This window comes from Dysidea avara, chromosome 9 (genome assembly GCF_963678975.1).
Source record: "Dysidea avara chromosome 9, odDysAvar1.4, whole genome shotgun sequence".
NCBI classification, from domain to species: Eukaryota; Metazoa; Porifera; class Demospongiae; order Dictyoceratida; family Dysideidae; genus Dysidea; species Dysidea avara.
Window position 1 is genome coordinate 30,356,069 of NC_089280.1, and position 26,068 is coordinate 30,382,136.

Below are 26,068 nucleotides of genomic sequence, written 5' to 3' on the forward strand. Positions count from 1 at the left end.
GACTAGTGGTTATAGCTATGTGGTGTATGTATGACGGCAGCAGTCAGTAGCTACATGATGTATGGTCAGTAAATAGCTACTGAGTTGCTTTCAGGGCAGTTCTACACAAGCTCACTATTGTTGAAATTCGACCTAGCTATGTATCCTGCTCAGTGGACTAGTGCATGCCTGATATCAAGAGTTTAATCATAGATTCTATGGTTTAATGCACCTACGTGTATCCAAGCATGTATCAGTTAAGTACCTACTCCCCCACTACAGGCACGGTGGGGATCAAGTCGGATTTTGATGTATATGCCCCACTAAAATCCCCCCTGATGGAATACTGCTGCTTCCAGTAGGTACAACTTGTGAAAGAAAATTATTCCATCTGGGGGATATTTTTTTGTCCTATAGTTTCCCCTATTTAGCCTTACTGGGGGTACTGGAGGTTATGAATGATAACCATAAAACTGCTAAAAATCCTGTAAAAATTTGTATATTTTGCTGTTCAATTTCAGCAAAGATTATAAAATTGTAGTTAGCCAAATGTTTAATGAAAGATTTCAAAAGGTATTTATCATGGTTATGCAAATAGCTACCCTACCTTCTGCATATCTCAGTGTAATGATAATAAGTCAATTCAGCAGCTTTGTTGATTATCTTTAGCCCCAGTAACAGTACTGTACTGGAACTGGAACAAACTCCTCTGCAACAGTATCTGTTGCTATAAAGAATTGCTAAAGCCTTCTAAAAGCTAATGTTTACATTTGGGAGTGTTAGGCTTCAAGAGATGTTTCCTGTGCTATAAAATGACAGCCAACATTCTTCAGAATCAAATATAATATGTGACCGGATTTGCGAAAAGGTACCTTTTTCACACACAAAATTTGACCCATTTTGTGAACTTTACAGCTTCATAACTTTTTGATCATGACATACAATAGCTAGAACTTTTCAATGAATGTGGCTACAGTATCTGGCTACATTTGGATACTAAGAGCAAGTTAGTCTGTAGAAGGAGTCAAGTGTTACATCATTTTGTTTGCTGGTATGTCAAACGTGTGGAAAAGGTACCTTTTCGCAAATCCGGTCACATATTATATATATATATACATGTACATGTGATTAATAACAGTAATATTGATATTTTGAGGCAGTAGGGTGAAAGTACAATAACATATTAATCAAGTATGCCTAGCATTAGTGTAACAGAAATGTTCTGGTAGGTAGATAACATTTCAGAGATTGTAAAGCTGAACCAGGTTGTGACACAGGTTTACAGGATTGTAAGCAAGTTTTCACATCTTTGGATCATATAGCTACTAAATGTGTGTATATACATAGACTAGCTATTTAGTAGCTATACTTAGTATTATGTATGTTAATTAGGTTATAAACGTGTAATCTCATTGGCTATGACTAATTATGCAACAGAGCAATTTCTAGCTAGCTACCTGATTTTATTGTAAGTGCATGACTCGCAGTTATGAGCATCTGCATACTAAACTTACACTAAACTTACAATGAATTCACAGAATGACTATGAATCTCTTAGTACTGGTCTTAATGGCATATTTCACCTTCACATCTCTAGTAATTTTTTACACAAAAAGAACACTAAAATTGCACTTCCAGAAAGGCTCATACAGTGGTTACTTTGTGCTCTATGACCACAAAATCAACTGACATTGGTGGAACTTGATGTCCAGATCATGAACAAGAAACCCTTATACATATCACTGATCAAATGATTAGGATAGTAAAGAGAATTAACCATGTGCATGTCAAAGAAAAGCCTGCTGGTGGAAACTGATTAACCCCCTAAGGCACAAACGCATCATCATTACAAAAACTTGTAGGTCCAATGATAGTCTGTTCACATGATGCATGCATTGTACATACTATAGTATTAGTGCCAAAAAGCACTAGTTGGGATGAAGTGACATCTAACAACAAAACGCCAAGCCCATAACATTAGCTTTTATCGAGTTACTAACTTGTCTGAAGACAGGCAGGCAGTAGAAAATTGTGCTATAAATAATTTTTAAATATTCTGTAGTGGCTTATTGGAAGCAGCTTTGAAGGACACTTTTGGGTTTGATTTTACCTATCAAGGCACCATGTAGGTATTGTGAGGCTGATACCTGGTCAATGTTTTTTGTGATAAAGTCCAAACCTTCATAATCCCTAATATACAGTACTACTGTGCTGCTGTACTGTATGATTACTATCTCAGTAGTGATCAATAAAAAGTCTAAAGCCTGATTTTGAGAAGTGTTATACAACTTACAAACTTATTTTTAGTAGTTCTCATACACGGATTTTAAGGGAGTTAGTATAACATGGAATACAGAATAACGGAATTGCGGAACAACAAAATAAGCAAAACTTATCTTTTGCAGATTGTACAAATAATTACATGTTCTATTGCAAACATACTTCATTTACACCTTGCAACGGCTCTGCATGGCATGCCATGGCGATGGATAAACAGCAGCTGGGCGAGCATTAAATGATGCGAGCACACAATCAATCACCCTAGAACAATCTACCTTCGCTAAACTTATCTATATACTCCTTAGTTGATATAGCTACAAAACATCAAGACCTAGTTCTATTCTTAGGTTAAACTAGCTACCCTTCATGTACATATGACCAAATTTATTAGAGTCACACTAGAGTTCAGTAGGGAAGTCCAGTGGTTGTGCATCTTTAAATGGATTTCAAAACTTGAATCAAAAGTGTAGGTAAGTAACTTTAGCGAATGTAGATTGTTCTAGGGTGATTGGTTGTGTGCTCATCCAATTTTATGCTCGCCAGCTGCTGTTTTATCCATCACCATGGTGCACCATGTAGAGCTGTTACAAGGTAAATAAAGTATAATTACTATAGAGCATGTAACTATTTGTACAATCTACAAAAGATAAGTTTTGCTTATTTCGTTATTCCGCAATTCCATTATTCCGTATTCCGTGTTTTACTAACTCTCAGATTTTAATGACTCATGTAACAGTTGATCATTGTACTTTTCAGGTCCTCCATCAATCACTAAACCCCCAATAGATGTCATGATTCCATTGGGGACTACTACTACTCTAATCTGTGAAGCTACTGGGGGCGGTACACTGGTGTATTCCTGGGAGAGAAGATCTGGTAGTAGTTGGACCACTATTAACAATGCTAACAGTCCATCATACACTACTAATAGTAACATGGCAGTTGGACAGTACACATATAGGTGTGTAGTGAGCAATGAGGATGGATCAGTTGTGTCTAATAATGCTACTGTGAATGTGTATGGTGAGTAATGCATTAGTGTTATGTTACCAAAACCCCATTATGTATTTAATATCTGGTTTGTGATATGCCACAACGCAACTTATGTTCTTTTTACTCTTAATTAAGGATGCATGAATGTACAATAGTAATTGTCTGAGTGTCTAAAAATGAAAGATAATAAGTAAAATTACAAGAAATAAAACAAGTTTTGATAATACTATCTCAGAGATGACTCAACCAGTGTAGATATAGCTCTGTTATTTGATATGTCTGACCATGATGAAATTTCTACTGAATAAATGGTCCAGACAGTTACATATGCATGAAATCACAATATCCAGTGTGAATGCGTTTTACATATACTGACTTACCTTAATTTACTTAGCAACAAAATTACCACGTGTCTTTGTATATGTTATCCACTGAGCAAAAACCCGACTTGATTGCATAATTCTGGTTTTGAGAGATAAGTGCCATTAAGGGTAAAAGAATGCATGCTGCAAAAAAATGAATGTTTTAATTGTTCAGTGAGAATCAAAACACTAATACATGACTGGAGGCGCATTTTCACAGAGAGTAAGAATATTTGTACGATGAAGCAAACATAAGTTACATGCGTTTATTTACATTGTGGTAGAAACTAAGTTTATGATTGCTACTTTTAAGCTTGAACAACTTTCTTACTTTATGGCATGGCTGGCCAAAACTTGTACCTTGATAAATGCCCCAGTTCATGATGAACAAAATGGTTGAAGTTCCAACTCCATAGCCTATTGCACTCATGAGTTATGGTTGATTAAATGAGGACCTGTAATATATTTTCTGAATAGGCATCGTAAAACTCAATTGAATTGCTCTTCTTGTTGTCTATCGCAAAAGTACTCACTAGATAAGGCTTTAGTATCAAAGAGGTTGTAAAATGCATTTTGAGAAAGATTCAAACAAGTCGGGTCTTTGCTTAGGGGGTCACATATCATACTGTATGTATGAGATGATTAAAAAGTTTTGTTGTCACTCTCAGAAAAATAACACGTACTGCATACAAGATCAAGATATTCTAATAGAAGAGCCGAAAACTCCATCATTGTACGTAACACTGTCATTTATTGTGAACAGTATGTAGAAAGCTGAATGATGGGTTATCAAACAGTATGGTAGTACTGTTTAAGTAGGGATTCCCCAAAAATGATGTGCCACCTAAAATTCCGCCTTTAAAAATCATCCTAGAAACATTTTACATGACGAAAATCACCTTTATGGAATTAAATTAGTCCATCTAACATCAAAATTAAGCATTAAAAACAAAACAGGCAACCAGATATAGAGTTTAGAAAAAAATTTGCCTGCCTGCCATAGTGTCTGCCTGTCTGCCTGCCTGCCTGCCTGCCTGCCTGCCGGCCTGCCTGACTGCCTGCCTGCCCGCCCGCCCGCCCGCCTGCCTGCCTGCCTGCTGCTGTGCACATGCTGCTACTGCATGCACCATATGACCCACGGTTGCTAGTACAAATTAAGTCAATGGTCTGCGAAAAGGGGTCTTATAGCCTTTTCAATTGCATGTACTTGACAATCTGTAACTTGACTTGTGAATGTGGTATCAACCTGAAATTTGTCCCCTTATACCCCTGATATAGCACTATGGCTTGGTGTAATATGAAGGTGATAGGTTGAAAACATGTGGAGTTATGATTAGTCAAACTTGACAATTTGGAAAGGCTATAACACCCCTTTTTGCAGACCAGGTCACATATTATTATTATAATTATTATTACTAGGACCGCATCACATACAACCAAGTACATACACCAACGTTGCAACCTACCCATTGGGCAAGTATAAACAGTGCCATAGGAAACACTCAGAGCAGTGTGCGTGTACCTGTGGAAATGATACATATGCATACGTACACAGGCAAGGGAGTTTAACTGGCATCAGAAAACCACAATACTAAAACACAACCTACACAAAAAACCAAGTTAAGTTCGCTATATTGAAAGTAACTATATATTGTAGGTGTGACGTGTCTCTGAAGATGACTCAGCAGCGAAGTGAGGCTATGCAGAATAAGGGATGTGGTGAAGGCACAATTAGCAATTGATCCCAATCAAGCCAATATGGCACAACAGACTCTGTTGTAACTAGAGGCCACTGGTGATGTACCTGTATATCAGTGGTGTGGCATTGGCACAGTGATCACAGTCTATAATATTATGCATACAGCCATGCACAACATACAGAAGATAGTTACACATTGTTGTATATGCAGCACTGCATCGGCTTCTTGTTTAGCTATTACAGACTCGCAGTAGACTAGTAGTTAAGCCGAGTGGAAAATAATTCCAGCCGCCAGCAAGCCAGATGAAGGTGGCGGTCAGTATAATGAAAATAATTCCAGCCGCTAGCAAGCCAGATGAAGGATGAAGATGTATAATACAACTACCACTGGTACAAGTATTACATTACTCATTACCTTGTTGTTCCAGCTGGTTGTTTATGAGCGCACGCATCAGCTGGTATCCCAACTGGTCATCAGCTGGTTGTCAGTTCACTGCATGACGCCTGGAGCGCATATCCTGCACACAAAATACACAGTTACAAACATTTAAACATACTTGTAATGTTGTTGTTTACCAGTAAAGTGGTGTCTGGCCTCTCCGTGGACATTTACTAATCTTCTCCTTCAAGCAATCTGTAATTAAACAAGGGTGTGGTGTCGGGCGTTATATAGAATTACACGTATGATAAAGTCATCAGCACGAACAGGCGTACTTATTATATGGTTGTGCCTTCATTCACAGGCGAATCTATCCCAGCTTAGTTCATGTCTCTAGGCCTTGTAGTTTTCTCAAACATTACTTATTATTTATTTATTCATTCATTATTAATGACGTAATTTTAACCGAATTTCGTATTATTATTATTTATTTATTATTAGCACTTTACAGTGACCAGCACTGAAGGTCTGACATTATTCTTAGTACTTGGTTGTATAATTAATTATTATTATTATAGAGCACAAGATGATAGCTTAGATCTCTATGCATGAGATAAATTCAGAGCCTCAGAGTCAAAAGCCCCATTCTATGACCATCCTCTGGCTAACATTTTTTGGTTGAGTCCTTGAAAAAAATAAGCGCCCAGGGCCAGGTCTCTCCCAAAAGTGTTGGCATTTTTTGCCAGAGGGGAGAGTTTGAAACGGCCAACAGCACATCATAAGGTAACTTTTTAACTATGCAAGTTTGGTGCTATGACAGTATGATGCTAAATTTGAAAGTATGTAGTTACCATTCAGTAGCATAATTATAATAAATGAGAATACACCAACAACTGCAGTGTTACAATTATTACAACAACCTTTTATATACCATATAAATTTTGCTTTTTCTTATTTTCATATACAAAACTTGTATGAAAATTTCTTAACACTAAAATTTTTGCATACGAATGAACTACTCTAATAGAGCAGTCATTCATGTAAATTATACCAAAATATATTTACACGAAAATTTTTATCATGAAGTTTTTTTTGTATGAAAATAAAGTGAATTATGATAGTTAGAGATTATCTTGACTTTGAGGAAGGTACCACACATGCATGAAATGTGATCTATGCAGACAACAAAAGTATAGCTCTAAAGTTGAGAATTGTGCTGAAAATGGAAAGCAGCTAGCTAATAGAAAGTCATTCAAATATCTTCATCTAGATTACAGCAAAACATATGCAAATGCTTCCTATACCAATTCTGTCAGTACATCAGTACTGGAAACAGTAGCACAAAAATGCTTGGACCAAGGAAAAAACATACCACTGGTCTATAAATGTCTCACACTATGCAGAGACCAGTGATGTTATTTTTGTCTCAGGGGTTTAAATCACTAGTGCCAACACTGATATAAAGAGGAGCAGTAGTATTACACCTGTAGATGCAGACTGTCTGAATCAGTTTTTGTTTTATGCAAACTCTTTAACATATCTAAGTTCCATCTAAAGAACATGGCTGGGAGCTGATGAATGCATGACAACTGCTGGTTTATACTATTTCCCTTATTCGATGAACCCTGGTTGCTCTCCTAACATATCTACAGCCTGTAGAAGATGATTGAGAGAAGAATGATGTAGGAGAGGGAAATTTATCTAGCTAATTCAGAAGTTTATGAAACAGAGTGCTCTTATATCAGGGCATCAGAGTAAAAGTGAAAGTGGTAAGACTCAATCTAGGGGGTTTGGGGGGAATGCACCCCAGGAAATTTTTGAAACTGCACACTCCGAGATGTTATCTGGAGGAAGTTTTGGGCTGGAGTACTCTGTAAAAGGTGCTAGCAAGTTGGCTAGCTGGCCTGATAATTACGTGTTCAATGATAAAACTGGTCAGTGATCAAAAAGTATCAGTCAAAAGCTGTACTGATCTGGGTTGTCAAGTTAGTGATCCAACAGAGTAGATAACTCTACATCCACATTTCTTGCAAGGTCAGTCAGGTATATAGCTGTCTATTATTTTTACCATCAGCTTATGTTGCTATAAATTATAGTGGTAATCACAAAGCATGCCTTGAATTCTCTGCATCCATGTTCATGTAGTACGTATATTGGGGACTTGTTGTAGTATGAATAGCATAGTTTTTGATTAGTATATCACAATACAAGCATTGGACTATTGTATTGCATCACCACAGTTTATATCATGTATGACGTAATTATTACGATGATTGCGGCATCAACATGTCCACTAGGTGATGTCTTCCAACATCTCTGAGAGATTCATGCACAAGTGGACTCAAGTCAATAACTGCACTAAATTTGTTCATTTTTCATAGCATCCTTACTGAAAAATGTCAAGCAACATGTTCATGGATAATGATATTTTCATTCTCTTCTCCTGGTACATAATATAAACTAAACTGAAGTTATGTAATGAATTTATCAGAAACAGCCATGGCTGACTGTAGGGTGTGAAGGGCAGTAACAATGGACTCAATTTAGACACGATCTTGAACACACTGTTCATCATATTGCACTTTTCTTCAATCTACATGCATAATTTGATACACCATGCATGGTATCAAGTCTGATCAACTTGATTCGCATTCCTGTGATGTATCAAGAGCTGTCATTTTTTTCTTAAGAATGGAAAGCTAGTCAAATTTCATTTTACTGCCCTTGTTCATTGTGTACTCTATCCCCATGTCTGATAACATGTTGGAGAAGGGTTTGCCAGTAATTAATGCACTGAGTAAAATTATAGGAGAAATGCAAGTTGATCTGTAGAAAAGCTATGAGTATTACCCAAAAGCTGGGTACATACTTACTGCTGTCATACATTACCTGATTACCATGATCCCTAACTGGTAGCATGTCAAAACTGAAATACTCACCCCAGTTGCAGATATGGATTGCAAGTGTGCATTCTTGTGTATACTCAATCTTTTGACTTTGTACAGTATTAATAAATTCTGTGTAAGTGCATTAGTTCTGCCAGCAGTTTGTCATGTCACTGACATCCACATTGGTAGATACGTTAGTTGCAAGTCTTTTAAAATCTGTATCTTAATATAGGCAGTACTGGAGTGTCCTTCTTTCTCAGCCATATCTACTGCATGGCACCCAGCCTAGGGTAGTAGGGAAGGCAAGTAAGATGGACAAGATGAGAATGATGAAGAGAAGAACAGAGTAGTCTGAATTATAGTCTCTCCTATATAGCTACGTACTTGGATTCAAAACTGACCTAAAAGGTAAAGATAAACTGCAACACATAGCTATAGCTATGCCTAGACTAAAATTTAACAGCTTTAGTATAAATGTTTGAAGCTATTCAGCTAGTTAGAGGAATTGCTATAGGCCAATAGTTTATAGAACAGTAACCTGAAACATTAGTTAAAGCTAAATAAATTTGTTCATCTGTTTATCACATGGCCAGGGAGCCAGCCAAGTAAATTTATCAAGCATTTGGCTACCCCAGTATCCCATCAGGAAGCTTTGTGTGTGGTCAGACCGCTAAAACCCTCAGCCTACTCGCTTTCCCACACTCACTCACCATAGCTAAGTAGCCACATTAGTGAATACACTAGCTGTCTATGATATGATGTTTGCTATTTCCTTTTGTCTTTTTGTTCAGTTTGTACTCCTATACTGTATATGTTTATCCTTCTGTACTAACCTTGTCTTATGATAGGGCTTACACTCAAAGTAAGAAGGTACATGCTTTCACTTTTTGTCGCTAGCGATTTTCACACAGACTGACCTTTAAGTGATAGCTAATCTATTATTGAGCTGCTATGGCATTCCATATCAACGTATTAAATTTTGACATGCTACTACCTAAGCAGTTCAATAATAAATTAGCTAAATAGCACTTGTTTGTTTGTGTGAAAATCTGTTCACCAGTGCATGGTGACCCTACTTATACTAGTTATAGCAAAGGGAAAATGTAGTTCATATGGAAAGAAAATGATTTGGCATGGTGTTAAAGAAAACCCCTTAAATCCAAAGATCAAGCCATAGCTGAAAGCCTTCCTTTGTTGTGCTCTTTGTTATATCTTTGTAATTGTGTTTTTTATAAGTGATAGGCCTATGGCTTTTGCCTTCTGTACTCACCTTACGCTTTGTGGTTAATGAATAAAAATAAATATCAAGTCATTAGTAAGGCTATCATTACCTTAAATGGTGCCGCTGTTTGCGATTAACGTCGTGTGCACATGCGCATTGCCTACTAACCTTATTGGGCCTAATTTATTCTCCTGCACCTGAGATGCAGGCCGAGAGCAAGAAGAAAGATGGCACGGATCAGTTTAGCTTGTTGGTGGTGTTCCATACTTGTCACAGTAATAGCTGGTGAGTAACGAGCTAGCGGTTGTGGTCTATGTATGCCGGCAGTAAGCTATGTACAGTAACACGATCAGATATATGGTCTTGAGCTACGTCACATCAGTTGAGCTACGTCACATCAGTTAGCTAATAGCTGTTAAATTGCTCTACGCTATAGCGGCTTGTTACACAAGCTTGCTATTGTTGACTTTATTAGAGATAATGGCGGGCAACTATGTGATGGAATAATCCCGGTTATTGAATATTTTCCCTATAAATAATAAAATATGCTGCCTCTAGCTGCATCAAAATTTCCACTAAAACCTAGAAGCTAGTACAAAGCACGTTCGTGGTTAATTAACCCCTGGCCTGCACTCGTTTTCAAGCATTTTACCAGAAATGTATGGTAAAATATCAATTTGTAAGCAAGTATGGCATATAAAATGGAAAGGGTGTGTCTTCTGCTTTGCTGGATAGCTAGCTAAGGCCATGTTTTACAAAAGTATGCGGCATTGTACCGTATATCAATTAAATTTGGCAGTGAACTAAATTTGGCAAATTGGCGATTCGTCACTAAACCGCCAAACTTAAATGCAGCATTGATAAACGGGTGAGACTGTACAGGCAGCATTTTGATCCTGATAAGTGGGCATAGACCACAAAACAAATTGAGGCTGCAGCAGGCCAGGACCGAGATATTCTTTAAAGCAGGTCACATCCGAACCTGGTTCAATCATATGAAAGTGACTGGATGCATACACATATAGCACTCCAGGGCTATTGTCTATGCAATAATGACAGACCCAGTTCACTGAGACATGCATCGTGCATGGGCGGACAGATCCACCATATATTTCATTACACTAAGTAGTGTAACAAATACATTTGAGGTAACATTTAAACACTGCTATTTTATTGTTCCCAATTGCATGTGTGGGAGTTTTTCCCACCTCCAATCTTCCACGTCCACCCTCACCTCGATATATGGTGCACTGTCTATACTATGGTGGTGGCAACCCACTATCAAAAATGGCAGGCTTCTTACATTTTTTAAAAAAAATCCTAATAGAACAAATTTCTTGTAATGCCTATTGCACATCAAAGAAAAGCCTGCTGGTGGAAACTGATTAACCCCAGAAACCTTAGGCACAAATGCCCAACTCTAACAACTTGAGTTCTAATGATAAGTCTTTTCACATGATGCATGCATTGTACATTCTGCGGTATTAGTGTCAGAAATTACCGGTTGGACTGAAGCGACATCTAACAGCAAAACATCAAGCCCATAGCAATAGGAGTTACAAACTTGTCAGAAGGTGTCAGGCAAGCAGTAGAAATTATGCTGTAAATTTTTTTTAAATTCTGTAACAACTTATCGCAAGTAGCTCTGAAAGACACTTTTGGGCTTGATTATACATATAACCAATACTATCAAGGCACCATGAGGTTGATTCCTGGTCAATATTAAAATTTTTGAGTAAGTCCAAACCTCCATAATCCCTAATATACAGTACTACTGTATTGTATCGTTACTATCTCACTAAAAAGCTGATTTTAGAAATGATAAATGTGTTACTTTGATTTATAGAATTTTGCTAGTTCCCAGGGAACAATTGATTACTGAATGACTCAGGTAACAGTTGATTATTGTACTTTTCAGGTCCTCCATCAATCACTACACGCCCAAGAGATGTCACTATACCAGTACATAGTACTACCACTCTAACATGTAGTGCTACTGGGGGTGGAACACTGATGTATTCCTGGGAGAGAAGATCTGGTAGTAGTTGGACCACTATTAACAATGCTAACAGTCCGTCATACACTACTAATAGTAACATGGCAGTTGGACAGTACACATATAGGTGTGTAGTAAGAAATGAGGCTGGGCCAGTGAGGTCTAATAGTGCAACTGTGAATGTGTATGGTGAGTAATGCATTAGTGTTAATGTGTCACCAAAACCCCATTAAGTTATGTAATATGCTGCAATGCGACCTACATCCTGTAATTACTCTTCAGTAAATTAAATTAAGGATGCATGAATGTAGTAATTTTAATTATGAAAAATTATAACACATAAAACTACAGGAAATAAAACAAGTTTTGATGATATTATCTCAGAGATGGCTCAACCAATGTATATAGCTCTGTTAATGACCATGATGAAATCTCCACTGAACATTGATCCAGAAAGTTACATATGCATGAAATCACAACATCCATTGTGAACACTTGTTGTCTTACACACACACTGACTTACCTTTACTTTTGTCTTTCTGTATGCATGAGGTGATTAACTCATTGATGGACAAATTCTCCAGGACCATTGGCTGAATTGCCGAATCGCATCACAGTAACCGTCCAATACAAAGAACTGTTTAATAACCATATATATAAATACTTGCTATAAATTATAATACAAGGGTGGGTCATATTCAGAGGCATAGCCAGAACCCAGGTCACCTAGGCCTAGGCCCCAGGCATCAACAATTTGAGATACTCTAATAGAGCAGTCACAGTATTCAGAGAAACAGTGTAGCAAACTACATAGTTATAAAGAAGGAGATATAGTTGGTGGAGGGCAGCTATTTTCATCAGATAGCTAGTCCCCTTTTTTGGTCTTCAGCTTACAGCTACTGTATACAAGGGCATAGGCAGGGGGGAGGGTTGGATGGTTCAGACAAATGCCCTCTCAGAAGCAGATTTTTTAAAATTAAAATCACACCTAATCTTACAGCCCTGGATCTTTCCGGTAGCTACTTGCACACAGGCACGGCTCTGTACCATTGAGGTCACATCGCATTAATGCTGAATCATGGATGAATCAAGTATTGCATCACGTGATCAATTGCACATGTGATGCACAATGGAAATGGTGAAGGACTTGGTCCCTGGGTCCACTGTTTATCCCCAGCCATTATTGGCTGACCTAGACAACACCGGTTAATAACCAGTTATTTGCACACTGGTGTACAGCACTACTGTTTTCCTCTCCATAGTAGTACAATGTAGTTAGACCCAGGCATTGAAAAAAAGGTTATGCCCTAAATGTGCACCTCACCAGAAAGATAGTACCTGATACATACCTATACTGTAGGAGTCAGTTACTTGAGAAAGTGTGCAGTGTTAAATAAGTTATTTTAGGCACTGCAAGAAGTAAAACAAATTTTGATGATATTATCTCAGAGATGGCTCAACCAATAATACTGATAATTGAGATATCTGACTATGATGAAATTTCCACTGAACAAGTGGCCCAGAGTGTATGACTCAGTTACATATACATCAAATCACAATATCCAGTGTGAAAACTTGTTTGTTTGCGCATACACTTACTTTGCAACTAGGCCTGCGTCAAATATGCCAGCATAATAAATGGCATAATAGGCTGGAGTGCTATGCCAGCATAATGCTAGCATGTTAAGTGAATATTTCAAACTATGGGGCTTAATTCCATGAAAATAGATCAATACTCCCTAATAGAGCAGTCAGTGGAAACTTCAAACTGCATCAGAGCACTCAACTTCATTGTACATAGCTCCTAGGATTGATACTCTCCAATAGAACAGTCATTTTGTAGTGAAATGTCCTAATAGAGAATTCACTGATTAAAATGTTCCAAGATAATACAGTAGGACTTCCATTATCTGAACACCTGTGTGCCAGCTGATCACAAAAGTGTTCACATAAGTGAATTTGTTCAGATAAATGAAGCCCATTGATTTATGTACAGAGCTCTGTTGAACTACTCTAATAGAACTACACCTGTGACAAAATACACTAATAGAACAGTCATTGCTACTGTTTGGATAATCGAAGTTTGGATAATCGAGGTCCTACTGTAGTTAGAAATGCTGCTAACCTAGGAGCATAATGCAAGGATAATGGGAACCCTGAAAGAGCATAAAAGGTGGAAATTTTAGGAAATTCCTGAAAGAATTTTGGGCAAAATTTTGAGCATATTTGACTCAGGCCAATTTGCAACTAATTAAATTACCATGTGTTTTATTTTGTATATTGCAGGTGTATACTGTATGTTTCAGTATATGTATGAGGTGCTTAAGAAGTTATTACTTTAACAAGGCTCAATGATAGGAGTGAGGCTATTATGCTTTAAAGCACAGAGGACAATCCAAAGAGGGACACATGGAGCATGTTTCCCCATTAAATGGACTTTATCCACAATGACATCATGAGTACAAGATGGCCGCATTATTTTGGGGTACTAATGTACAGACGCCTATGGAGAAATTCTTTTGATCGATCATATTTCAGCCAGGGAAGAAGATATCAAGCTCTAAGCAACAGGTACGGTTACAAGACAGTACAACAAATGATTTGTATTGCATGCTGGAAAATTTTCAAGATAACACTTGTTTGCAATAGTTTTTGTTACTTTATACCCATACCTGTTGGTTACTCCTCGTTATCTTGCTTCACGAGTGAAATATGATGGATCAAAACAATTTCTCCATAGGCGCCTGTACATTAGTACCCCAAATAACGTGGCCATCTTGTTGCTCGTGACATCATTGTGGATAAAGTCCATACAAACAAAATTTCATAAAAGATCAAGACACTCTAATAGAGCAGTCATCACATGTGCAGTCGTCTCAATCACCTATTGCATCTGCAGGCTGCAGCACCATGGCAACTTAACTTAATAGAACAAGTATTGTTTTAATTTATTATACTGGATAGACAGGGCTACTGATATGTCCAGGGGACCAGCCCATAGTAAGTTACAAAAATTTATGCAATAGTTACAGTAATAAATCAAATACATAATTGTGACCATCTCGGTGAAAACCAGACTTGTTTGCACAAACATACATTTTGAGAAAAATAAAATTAAAAAAAAATTAAATTATGCATGCTACAAAAGCAAGTTTTCATCAGACACAGAACGAAGATTCAAATCGATTAATCATCTCATTCACCTGCTTATGGAGAGTTCGAAAATGTTTTTTTGTTTGTTTCTGTAGCCCCAACGGTATGCATGTCACATGCATTTGCAGTACAAAATTGTCATCATTTCTTCAGCTAAACCACCTTCATACCATATGTGTAAGTAACTACAGACTGAGATCTGTCTTGAGGTTGCAGTTACAACCAGTCACATTTGAGCAGTTCATCCTAGCTTCTTCAAACACTGAAGATGGTACTCACCTAGCATTTCAGCTAATGGATTTTGGTTAGGTCATTGTGAGAAGACCTACATTGATATAAAAGTTTATAACCCACATGCACCAAGTAATCATGCCACCAATACAAGGACCATTTACAGAAATCATGAATTGTGTAAGAAGTAATCATAATGAAGCTTGCATATGTGAAGTTGAACAGAGTTCCTTTGCTCCTTTAATTTTCTCAGCCCACAGGGGGTATGGTTAATGAAGCAACAGTTTTTTACAAGCACCTTGCCTCCTTGCTATCTGATAAGTGGGACTCAAATTATGCAGCTGTAATGGGATGGATACGATGTTGCTTGTCTTTTTCACTTGAAAGATCAGCAATAATATGTTTAAGGGGGTGTAGATCTAAGGGAAGATTTGATCACTCTTTAGAAACATATACAGCACCAGTCGATCTCATCCAGATAGAGAACAGACTACCATCACTTATGTAGTAACTGTTATTGTTTTTGTGCACTTAATTCGTTTGTTTTATGGCTAAATAAAACTGTCACTTGTTCCTTCCATGCAAAAGAAAAAACAAAGAAAAACCTCAAAACTTTGGCTACTCGTATCTTGGAGATGGCTGGGGCGATTTTCTTCAGAATTTGTATGTGAACTCCCTACCATGCGGGCACTTCTGCAGAAATTTGGTTTCAATCAGATAAGATATCACAGAACTACATATGCATGGAATTATGTTTTCTTTCTTCCTGTCAATATACTTATGGTATTGCATGCCAGCTTCTTGGGCCACGTGACGCACTACCATGTATCTTGATTAGGGATGCATAATTGTCTTCTGAGTGAAAAGTTATGACTAAAACTGTTAGAAATAAAACAAGTTTTGATGATACCATAATTCGCTTTGTTTTCATGCAAAAAAAAAGCTGTGATAAAATTTTTCGTGTTAATTATTTTCATATCATTTACATGAATGACTGCTCTATTAGAGTAGTTTGATCTTGTGTAAAAATTTTCATGTAAGCATTTTCATACAAGTTTTGAATACGAAAATTATTTTTACAGCAAAAAAAGCAAATTATGATATAATCTCAGAGATGGTTCAACCAATGTATATAGTAGTACTGTTATTTGAGATGTCTGACCATGCTAAACAAATGGTCCAGACAGTTACACATGCATGAAATCACATTATCCAGTGTGAATACTTAATTTTTTGTCTTATACACACACTGACTTACCTTTACTTTGTAATGAAATTACCATGTGTCTTTGTATATCATACTGTATGTATGAGAAGTTTTGTCATTACTTTAACAAGGCTCAACAATATAATATAGTATAACCTGAACATGGTTAAATGGATAATTTTTGTATACAAGATCAAGGTACTCTAATAGAAGTGTCAAACACTCTGCCATTGCATGTAACACTGTCAGTCATTGAATAAAGTATGTTAAAGGCATGTCCACACGACAAAAATAATGCGAATTGAATCCGCATTGATTCGAATTATTCGCGTCCACACAGAATGTGCATTAGGGTGATTTGAATTGAAAGTGGATTACACGAATCCACCTCCACAGGTGGTTTGAATACGAATTGGCTGCAAATCAGGATTTGCTACGTCATAATAATGCAGCACATGAGGGCTTGACACGTTTGCGCGTGACCTTTGTAAACAACACAGGATAGAAATACAGAAGCGCTCAGTGTGATAAAAGCACAAAGACGTATCGAAGCAGTGTTTCATCATTGTATCTAGCCCTTAGAGTTTGAAAGAACAACGGTCCCATACCCATCACCCACCATCAGCAGTTTTTCGTACTCTATTCGTAGAAATCCTTCCGGTACGTTATAAACAAAAGTATAGCATTACTATAAGTATGAGCTATTCCTTTCAGTCTATCCGTAAACTCACTGTTCTCTTGGTTGGCGCAAATGAGTGTTTTCTCAACCGTTTAATTACCCGTTTATCACACTAGTAAATTCAATAATGCGCATTACGTGATAATGCGTGTGGACTCATTCAATTCGGATTCAATATGCATTGCCCAGCTGAATTCGTTTTGCATCCATTTCCTAATTCGAATTCGTGTGGACATGCCTTAAAAGCCTTCATTCATTGAATGATGAGTTATTTTCTCTATATACGTATCTTATGGCTTGTTTGCTCACATGGGTGTGTGGACACTGGAGCAGAACATGAGACACATGGTATTCAGGAAGCTAGGTGTACACACACACTTGATTAAAAATATAAAAATGAAATGAACTTGGCCAGCATTCTATATGACACCTCACTTTTAGGCCCACATCTGAATAGTGCTGGATAATATAGATTATTTTATATATGTCATATATTATGGCAAAATTTATTCGTGATATATATGAATATATATCACGATATAAGTATGCCCATAACAGTTGATAGCTTACAAGTTACAATACTTAGTCTTAAGGTTGAATCTGCAATACCTTTGTCATTTTTATCTATTACAAATGTAATTGCATTGGCTCTTTGAACTACGGTTCTTACTGCCACTGCATTACATTTACCATTGTAAACATATCTGTGTATTTACCTAGCACCTTTCAGAATGGTAGAAAGGATACTAGATTGGATGTATAGTATGTTACCAGAATATGTAATGATATAACTAACACTCTCAATGAGGGTGTAGTGCAAGGCTTGGCAAAACTAGAGACACCATTTTACAAGCTTGCATAGTACTGGGTAGGTCACGTGAGTTCTATCACGATAATAATTACTAGCTATCATATCACAACATAAATAAATATAAAAATATATTATTGCCCAGCACTACTGAACTAATCCACTCACTGATGACTGATCCCTACAACGCATGTTTAATGCAGACCACACAGAGAGCATATTTGTGTATAGAAATAAAAATTTCAGCCCTGAAATCATATGAAATATGAGGGGCTGCACCCCAAGATCCCTTGCTTCATACAATTACTACCCTGCATGTTGACCCCCCTTCCACAAAACTCTGCATCCATCCCTGCTCAAAGAATCACCTGTATGCTTATGAGAAATTCTCACTGACTTTGGTCAGTTGATTGTAGACCATTACTGATGTTTCACTTTTAACTATCTTCTAGTCTTCTAGCTGTTTGCTATTATAGCTCCACTATTCAATCTTTATTAGAGTAGTGTAATTAATATGATTGTTCCATTAGAATTATTGACTGCTCTATTATGGAATGTACTAATTGCATATTTTCATACCATGCTTTAAATACCAGTATAATGCCTGATTCCCATTCATTCCTTAAATTATGCCAACATAATTGCCACATCTATATCCCTACTCAACAACATTATTATTTATGATGCTTTTCTTATTATTATATCTATAGGGACAAATATAACAGTCGGTCACTGGACATTTGCCATCCAAATAGCCTCTGTGTCTGACCATAACTTAGTTTGCTCACACATAATGTCCTAGCTATCAAAAGAAAAGGGATGGAGCCTAAGGAATACATCGGTTTGGGTAGACGGGAGCAACCTTTGAAATTTGTTTGATAAAGGTCATCATGCAATATACAGGTTGGACAGGTTAAATTTTGCAATTGGTTGGATCCTTTCAATAAAATGACCGAAACACTCTAATAGAGCAGTCACCTACATTGAAAATACTCTAATAGAGATACTAGTGAATTTTAAATCCATAATTCAGTCTTTGTCTTGGGTATAGACTGAATTAGGGATTAAATGTTCACTAGTATATCTGCAGGTGTAGGCGACCTCCCTTGTTTCCCTACTTTATTTTCTATGATCCCTAATTGAACTTAAAATTCCTAATTTTCCTAAAACTTGTATAAAAACACATAGATTGTTTTCAAATTAGTGAGGTTGTATGCACTTATTTCTACAGGTGAATTTAAAGTATTGGGATTGTCTATAATTTATGATCATGATATGTGGAAAATATTAAAATTTGTTGAAATTAGCTTGTTATGTCTTGGATGAACTGATCAATGGCACTATCCAGTGCCTTGTGAATAGTAGATTCAATATCCAAACTATCAAATGACTTGTTAGTATAACCCATATCTAGCTCATGGCAGCTAGCATAAAACCAGTCAAAAGCTACTCTATCAATTATTTTGCTTTCAGACAACTAACTGTAATGCAAAACCATGTTCACGTCATTGTGCACTTAGATGCCTTATTACACTTATCACAATTGTCATAACATAATGTAGCTACAGTGTTTCTAGTCAAGCAACAAAATTATGTGAAGCCTTACAAGGCTAATGAGACAACATGTTTGTGATCATGCATAAAAAAACACAGAAAGCTACAGAACAAAGCAAAGTGCTACGAACAGAACAGTATGATCACTGCAATAACTATCAAATGGTACAGTAGTACCATTTAAGTAGGGATCCCCTCAAAATTTTTTTGTGTGCCGCCCAAAATTCTGCCTTCACAAATCATCCTAGAGACATTTTAGGTGATGCTAATCACCTTTACAGAATAGTACTAGTCTACATAATACATAATACAGCATTAAATATAACAAAACACTTACAGGGGGCAAGATATAGAATTTTTAAAAATCGAATTTTAGTCTCACTGACTGCCTTACTGACCACAGTCACAAGGCTAGAGGCCAAATGAAGCAGTGCACAGTCACCATTTTTCACCACAATAACAAACTCACCAGTGGGATGTGCCTTTTGGGGTTCCGACGAGAATAGGCCCCCTGTACTTTGTCTTTTCTTTTATCTTCAATCAGACGCTTTGTCTTCTTCATCCAACGAAACCATATCGAGGTGTTAATTTTCTGTACAAACGCTTTCTTTCAGCAGCATAATTATTTAGACACCACAGAATTATTTCAGAGCTGGATTTCAGAAGCGCTTCAGTCCCAGCGCTACTATAAGAGGTACACTTGCTAGATATCTGCAACTTCACGATTGGGATCTGATTCGCGATAGGTTTGCGACCATGCCCATCAAATAAAGATCTAGGTGGACTAATATTGAAAGAGTACAGAGTCCCCACCTCTTAACAATCTAGCTATCAAGACACACGGTAGTGTGTCGTGCGGCCAAGAAAGCCAGCGACCACACCGTGAGTATATTTACAGGAAGAAAGAAAACAGCTTTTTCACGCATGCATAGCTCCATGGCCCTTTCTCCAAAGCACACTATTTTTGCATTATAGCTGTCCCCCAGGTAGGGTACACCACACAGCAAATTTGATTAAATTCGCAACAGCCATTTGCGAGATATGGACGTCCAAAATGTTCGCTTTAATTTCTTCGTTTTTTTCTTCTTATGCCTTCCGGGGGGCTACGGGGGCTTCGATTTATTTTCGCACACTTTGCAAAAATTGCTATAAAATACAAACGTGTAACTCGATTGCCTCGATCTTTGGCACAAATGAAGAGCGTGTAATGATGGATTCAAGTACCAAGTTTGTTGTAAATCTGAGTAATATTCAAGGAGTTATGGACATTTATTCACGTAAAAAAAGATCAAACTTCTGTCACGGCTACAGGGTAAACCAAGTATAGAAATAACTTGAAAATTGGTGTGTAGATAGGCTGATCACCGTAGCAGTGCCTTTTGATAGTTTGAATAGCAATAGAGTTACAACGACAAAGTTATAAAGCAAAAACTAATCAAGTGTAAAATCGCGGGATCGAGATACTCTAATAGAGCAGTCACCACGGGGTAAAAAAGGTGTGCAAAAAATGTAGAAAAAAAAACTTACCAGAGTTCGAACCAGGGACCTCCATACCTAACACCTGCATCCTTAACCACTGAACCACTGCTACCTTGACTGATCACCTTACTTAATTTCTGCTTTATAAATGAAATTTCTAGTTGAAATCTGCTTATAATCAAACGTTTGTAATTTCATAGGTCTACCAATAGAAGCACTAGATTGTTCTAGAACATTCTGTGTATGTTCTATTAGAAGTCCTCAAAAAAAATGTGCACTCTATTAGAGTATTGCAATAATAATTATCAAATATTGAATTAAATAATGCAATGAAATACATTTATAAATCTGTCTTCAATAATCATCATTGTATCTACATAGAAAAGAAGAAATGTGAGTAAAAACAAACCTCAAAGGCAGCCATAGGCTGGTTTTGGGGCCTTATAAAGTACAAAAATGAGTGAAATCCACACAAAAACAGCCAAGCTGTGAAAAAATGGTGCGGCCTTAAAAAGCCTGGGTGAAAAAAGTTGTGAAATCAAAGGTGGCGGCCAAGAAATGGCTGCAATGATGTTAATGCTAAAAAATTTTAATAATGCAGCTTGGCTGTTTTTGTGTGGATTTATTTAACAATAAACAAGATCATCTCACTCCTTAGCTAGCTGCACACCCCTTGGCTGACTCAAGATATACTCTATTACAACAGTCACTCTAATACAACAGTTATGTATGATAGAACAGTTACAAGTTACATTGTTCTGGTAGACATAACTATTTTTTATAAGAGAAAGAAGCAAGTGCAATATAAAATTAGCATTCTACATTATTGTTCTAAAGGAGACAGGTGCCCCTTAGCAACAGCAAGGTTGACAGCTGGAGGCACACAGGTACGTTTGGATCTAGAACGTGATCCCCTGATACGCATTACTGAAGCATCATTCATCTCTTGTTTCACAACTTTTTATTGCATAGATAGATCCCTACTTCAATTTTGAATTAACAGATTTTTAAAATACTAGTTTTTGTTGTGGCACAGCTAGCTACAATGTAACTTGTATTAGTCCACTTGTATTTTCCACATCTGTAGGTATGGGAAAGGCAGATACCATCACTTATAAACACCTTGCCCATTTCTTCAGTGAGAAGTGGAGTTCCCCATATTCTGTGGTTATGGGCAGGCTTTGCTGTAGTTTAGGGTTCTCCTTGCTGTGAACATAGCTGAAAGCAAAGAGTAATGGTTTCTGCACTCTTTTGTGGCAGTAATTGATAGATGGAGCACACGAAACATTGTATTTTCATGGCAACTGGATTGATTTGCAGAGGCACTTCTACTTTTTTTCATTTGTAACATTGTGTAACAGAGCTGAGAGCGAAACATAATGGCCACTGCACTTTCGAAGTAGTATTTGGTAGCTGTAGCGCGTGTTCAGACGAAAACATTAATTCTGGCGCCATCCTTTCTTTTGATTTGGTATGCATGGGTTCACCAGTCATAATAATGTTACAACAAGTTGATGTTGTTCTAAAAACCAGGCACCATGCAGCTAGCTAACTCATCCGAAATTAAGTTATTAACCAACTATATGTATTACATAGGTTTTTGGTTGTGCAATAATACATAATTAATTATAATTCTTGTATTTCGTAAGTCACGAAATTTTCATAATTCTTCAATTACGTTGCTATGTGCTGCTAAGGAAGCGCTTGTTATGTAAAAGCTGCTTTTCCATTTAACGATTTTGCTCACGTGGGTACGTACGGACAAACATAAGTAGATAGGTACACACACACACACACACACACACACACACACACACACACACACACACACACACACACACACACACACACACACACACACACATATACATACACACACACACACACACACACACACACACACACATTTACGAAAACAATTTCAGTAAACCAGGCGTGCGCCCACAGCCGGCCTTCGGCCAGTTGTGGGCACATGCCTTGTTTTAAAAAGTAAACAAACAAGTGTAAGGAGAAATTAGGAATTTTAAGTTCGATTAGGTACACTTGTATATTTATAACCTTCAATACCTTTGACTTGTGGGATGCAAAATGCACCATAATTTTATTAGCGCCTCCATTTTGCCTCTACCAAATCTTGATGATCTGGAAGATTTATGGTACACAGAAATGAAGTTATTTAGAGAATTGTGAGACTGGGTGGCTGGCCAGAGCGTACCCCATGAAGAAGTAATCACATGATAACAGTTGGTTACAGTGTTGTTTATCATAAATTAACCAGAGTTTTGACAAGCTAATGATGTTTAGAATGTGAATAACATAAATCTCATTATTTTAAAACAATCTATGCATATTTTTTATTACACATGAGGCACATGTGCATGCGTATCGCCTAATTTTCTATGTATATATATTATGGCTTGTTTGTTCACATGAATGTGTGGACAGACACTCAGATATGGCGAACATATGGTTTCAAACCAATTTCAGGAAACTAAGTGCACACTTACAGCTTGGTTGTGAGCATGCACCTAATTTTAAAATTTTAAAAATGAAATGAACTTGACCAGCATTCTATATGAAACTTTATTTTTATGCTCATAACTGAACTAATCTACTCACTAGTGACTGATCCCTACAACTCATGTTTAATGCCAACCACTCAGAAAGCATAATTTATTACTGTGATTTAAATATTTGTGCATAGAGCTGAAAATATAAAATTAAATATGAGGGGCTATTCCCCCAGACTCCCTGCTTCATATACTTATTACCCTGGAACCCCCCCCCCCCTCCCACCCCACCACCTAGATCCAGCAATGCTCAAAGAAAATTACTTGTATATGCTCATGAGAAATGCCCATTTAATACCACCACCTTTAGTCGATAATGTCAGTTGATTGGTGTATTAGACCATTATTGATGTTTCAGTTTTAACTACACTGTAAATTCAGAAGTGTGAAGTTCATACTGATGGAGTGACTCCTTAGTGTGAGGATCACACTTTGAAGTATGATCATCATACTAAGTGACCGCAGCATCAATTTACAGTGTATCTTCTAATCTTCTCGTTGATTGCTATTATAGCTCCACTATTCTATCTATATTGGAGTACTACTATTATGTGACTGTTCTATTAGAATTATTGACTACTCTATTAAAGTATCTTTATTATTAATGGAAATAGTTCAAATTTTATATTTTCATACCATGCTGTAAATGCCAACATAATGCCTGATTACCATTCATTCCTAAAATTATGCCAACATAATTGCCACATCTATATCCCTACTCAACAATCATTTATAAAGCTTTACTTCATGTATATATGTACATTTTTATCTAGGTCCTCCATCAATCACTACATATCCAAGAGATGTCACTATACCACGAGGAACTACTACCACTCTAACATGTAGTGCTACTGGGAGTGGTACACTGATGTATTCCTGGGAGAGAAGATCTGGTAGTAGTTGGACCACTATTAACAATGCTAAAAATCCATCATACACTACTAATAGAAACATGGCAGTTGGACAATATAGATATAGGTGTGTAGTAAGAAATGAGGCTGGATCAGTTGTGTCTAATAGTGCTACTGTGAATGTGTATGGTGAGTAATACATTAATGTGTCACCAATACCCTGTTATGTATTTAATCTAGTATGTAACATGCTGCAATATGGTTTATGTTCCATTTACCCTTAACTACAGATGCATGATTGTTTTAATTTTTCTGAGTGTCTAAATATGAATAATACTACAATAAATAAAACAAGTTTTGATGATATAATCTCAGAGATGGCTCAACCAATGTATATGGCTCTGTTATTTGAGATATCTGACCGTGATGAAATTTCCGCTGAACAAATGGTCCAAAGCATATGACATATGACTCAGTTACTGTAGCTGATTAAGAAGTTTTGTTGTTATTTTAACAAGACTCAGCAATATAATAAAACCTGAACACAGTTAATTGGATAATTGACAAGATCAAGATACTCTAATAGAAGAGTCAAATACTCTGCCATTGCATGTAACACTGTCAGTCATTGCATACGGTACCTTCATCCATTGAACAGTAGTTTATTTTCTATAGCTTACAGCTTGTTTGTTCATGTGGGTGTGTGAACAGACACACAGACATGGCAGACATATGGTGTTCCAAACCAATTTCAGGAAGCCAGGAGAGCACTCACAGCCAGCTGAAGTTAGAATTTAATAAACTTGACCAGTGTTCTATATGGCAATTTACTTTTATGCTCATAACTGAACTAATCTACTCACTAGTGACTGATCCCTACAACTCATGTTTAATGTAAACCACTCAGCAAAGCATAATTTATTACTGTGATTTAGATATTTGCGCATAGAACTAGCTCTGAAACATATAAAACATGAGGATCTACGCCCCCAGACCCCCTACCTCATATACTTACTGTCCTGGTAACCACTCCTCACCTGTATCCACCCCTGGAGCAGTGCTCAAAATATTACCTGTATTATGCTCATAAGAAATTCCCATTAAATTTCACCACCTTTGGTAGTTGATTGCTGTATTAGACCATTATTGATTAACTATCTTGTATTCTTCTAGTTGGTTGCTATTAAAGCTCCATTATCTTTATTAGAGTAGTACAATTAATGTGACTGTTCTACTAGAATTATTGACTGCTCTATTAAAGTATCTTGATTATTAATGGGATTGTGCAAAATTGGATATTTTCATACCGTGCTTTAAATGCCAGCATAGTGCCTGATTCCCTAAAATTATACCATCATAATTGTCACATCTATATCCCTACTCAACAATCATTTATAAAGCTTCACCTATGTATGTACGTATGTATTTATCTAGGTCCTCCATCGATCACTACACACCCAAGAGATGTCACTATACCACAAAGGACTACTACCACTCTAATATGTAGTGCTACTGGGAGTGAAACACTGATGTATTCCTGGGAGAGAAGATCTAGTAGTAGTTGGACCACTATTAACAATGCTAACAGTCCATTATACGTTACTGATACAACACTGAATATTGGAGAGTACATGTACAGGTGTAGAGTTAGCAATGAGGCTGGATCAGTTGTATCTAATAGTGCTACTGTGAATGTGTATGGTGAGTATTGTCTTAACAAGTAAGACATGATGACACA

At 37.0% G+C, this 26,068-nt stretch overlaps 2 protein-coding genes across 2 annotated transcripts in view; both read left to right on the forward strand.

The window, feature by feature from the left end:
• The window catches only part of LOC136267039 (uncharacterized), a 64,061-nt gene that overhangs the window by 16,999 nt on the left and 20,994 nt on the right, over positions 1-26,068 (forward strand). The window lies entirely within an intron of this gene.
• LOC136267657 (hemicentin-1-like) overlaps positions 1-26,068 on the forward strand; it is a 45,259-nt gene that overhangs the window by 14,608 nt on the left and 4,583 nt on the right. Inside the window, exons 2-5 of the mRNA XM_066062806.1 lie at positions 3,016-3,282; positions 11,721-11,987; positions 24,253-24,519; positions 25,765-26,031. Of these exons, the coding sequence (XP_065918878.1) occupies positions 3,016-3,282; positions 11,721-11,987; positions 24,253-24,519; positions 25,765-26,031 (1,068 nt within the window). The remainder of the gene's footprint in view (positions 1-3,015; positions 3,283-11,720; positions 11,988-24,252; positions 24,520-25,764; positions 26,032-26,068) is intronic.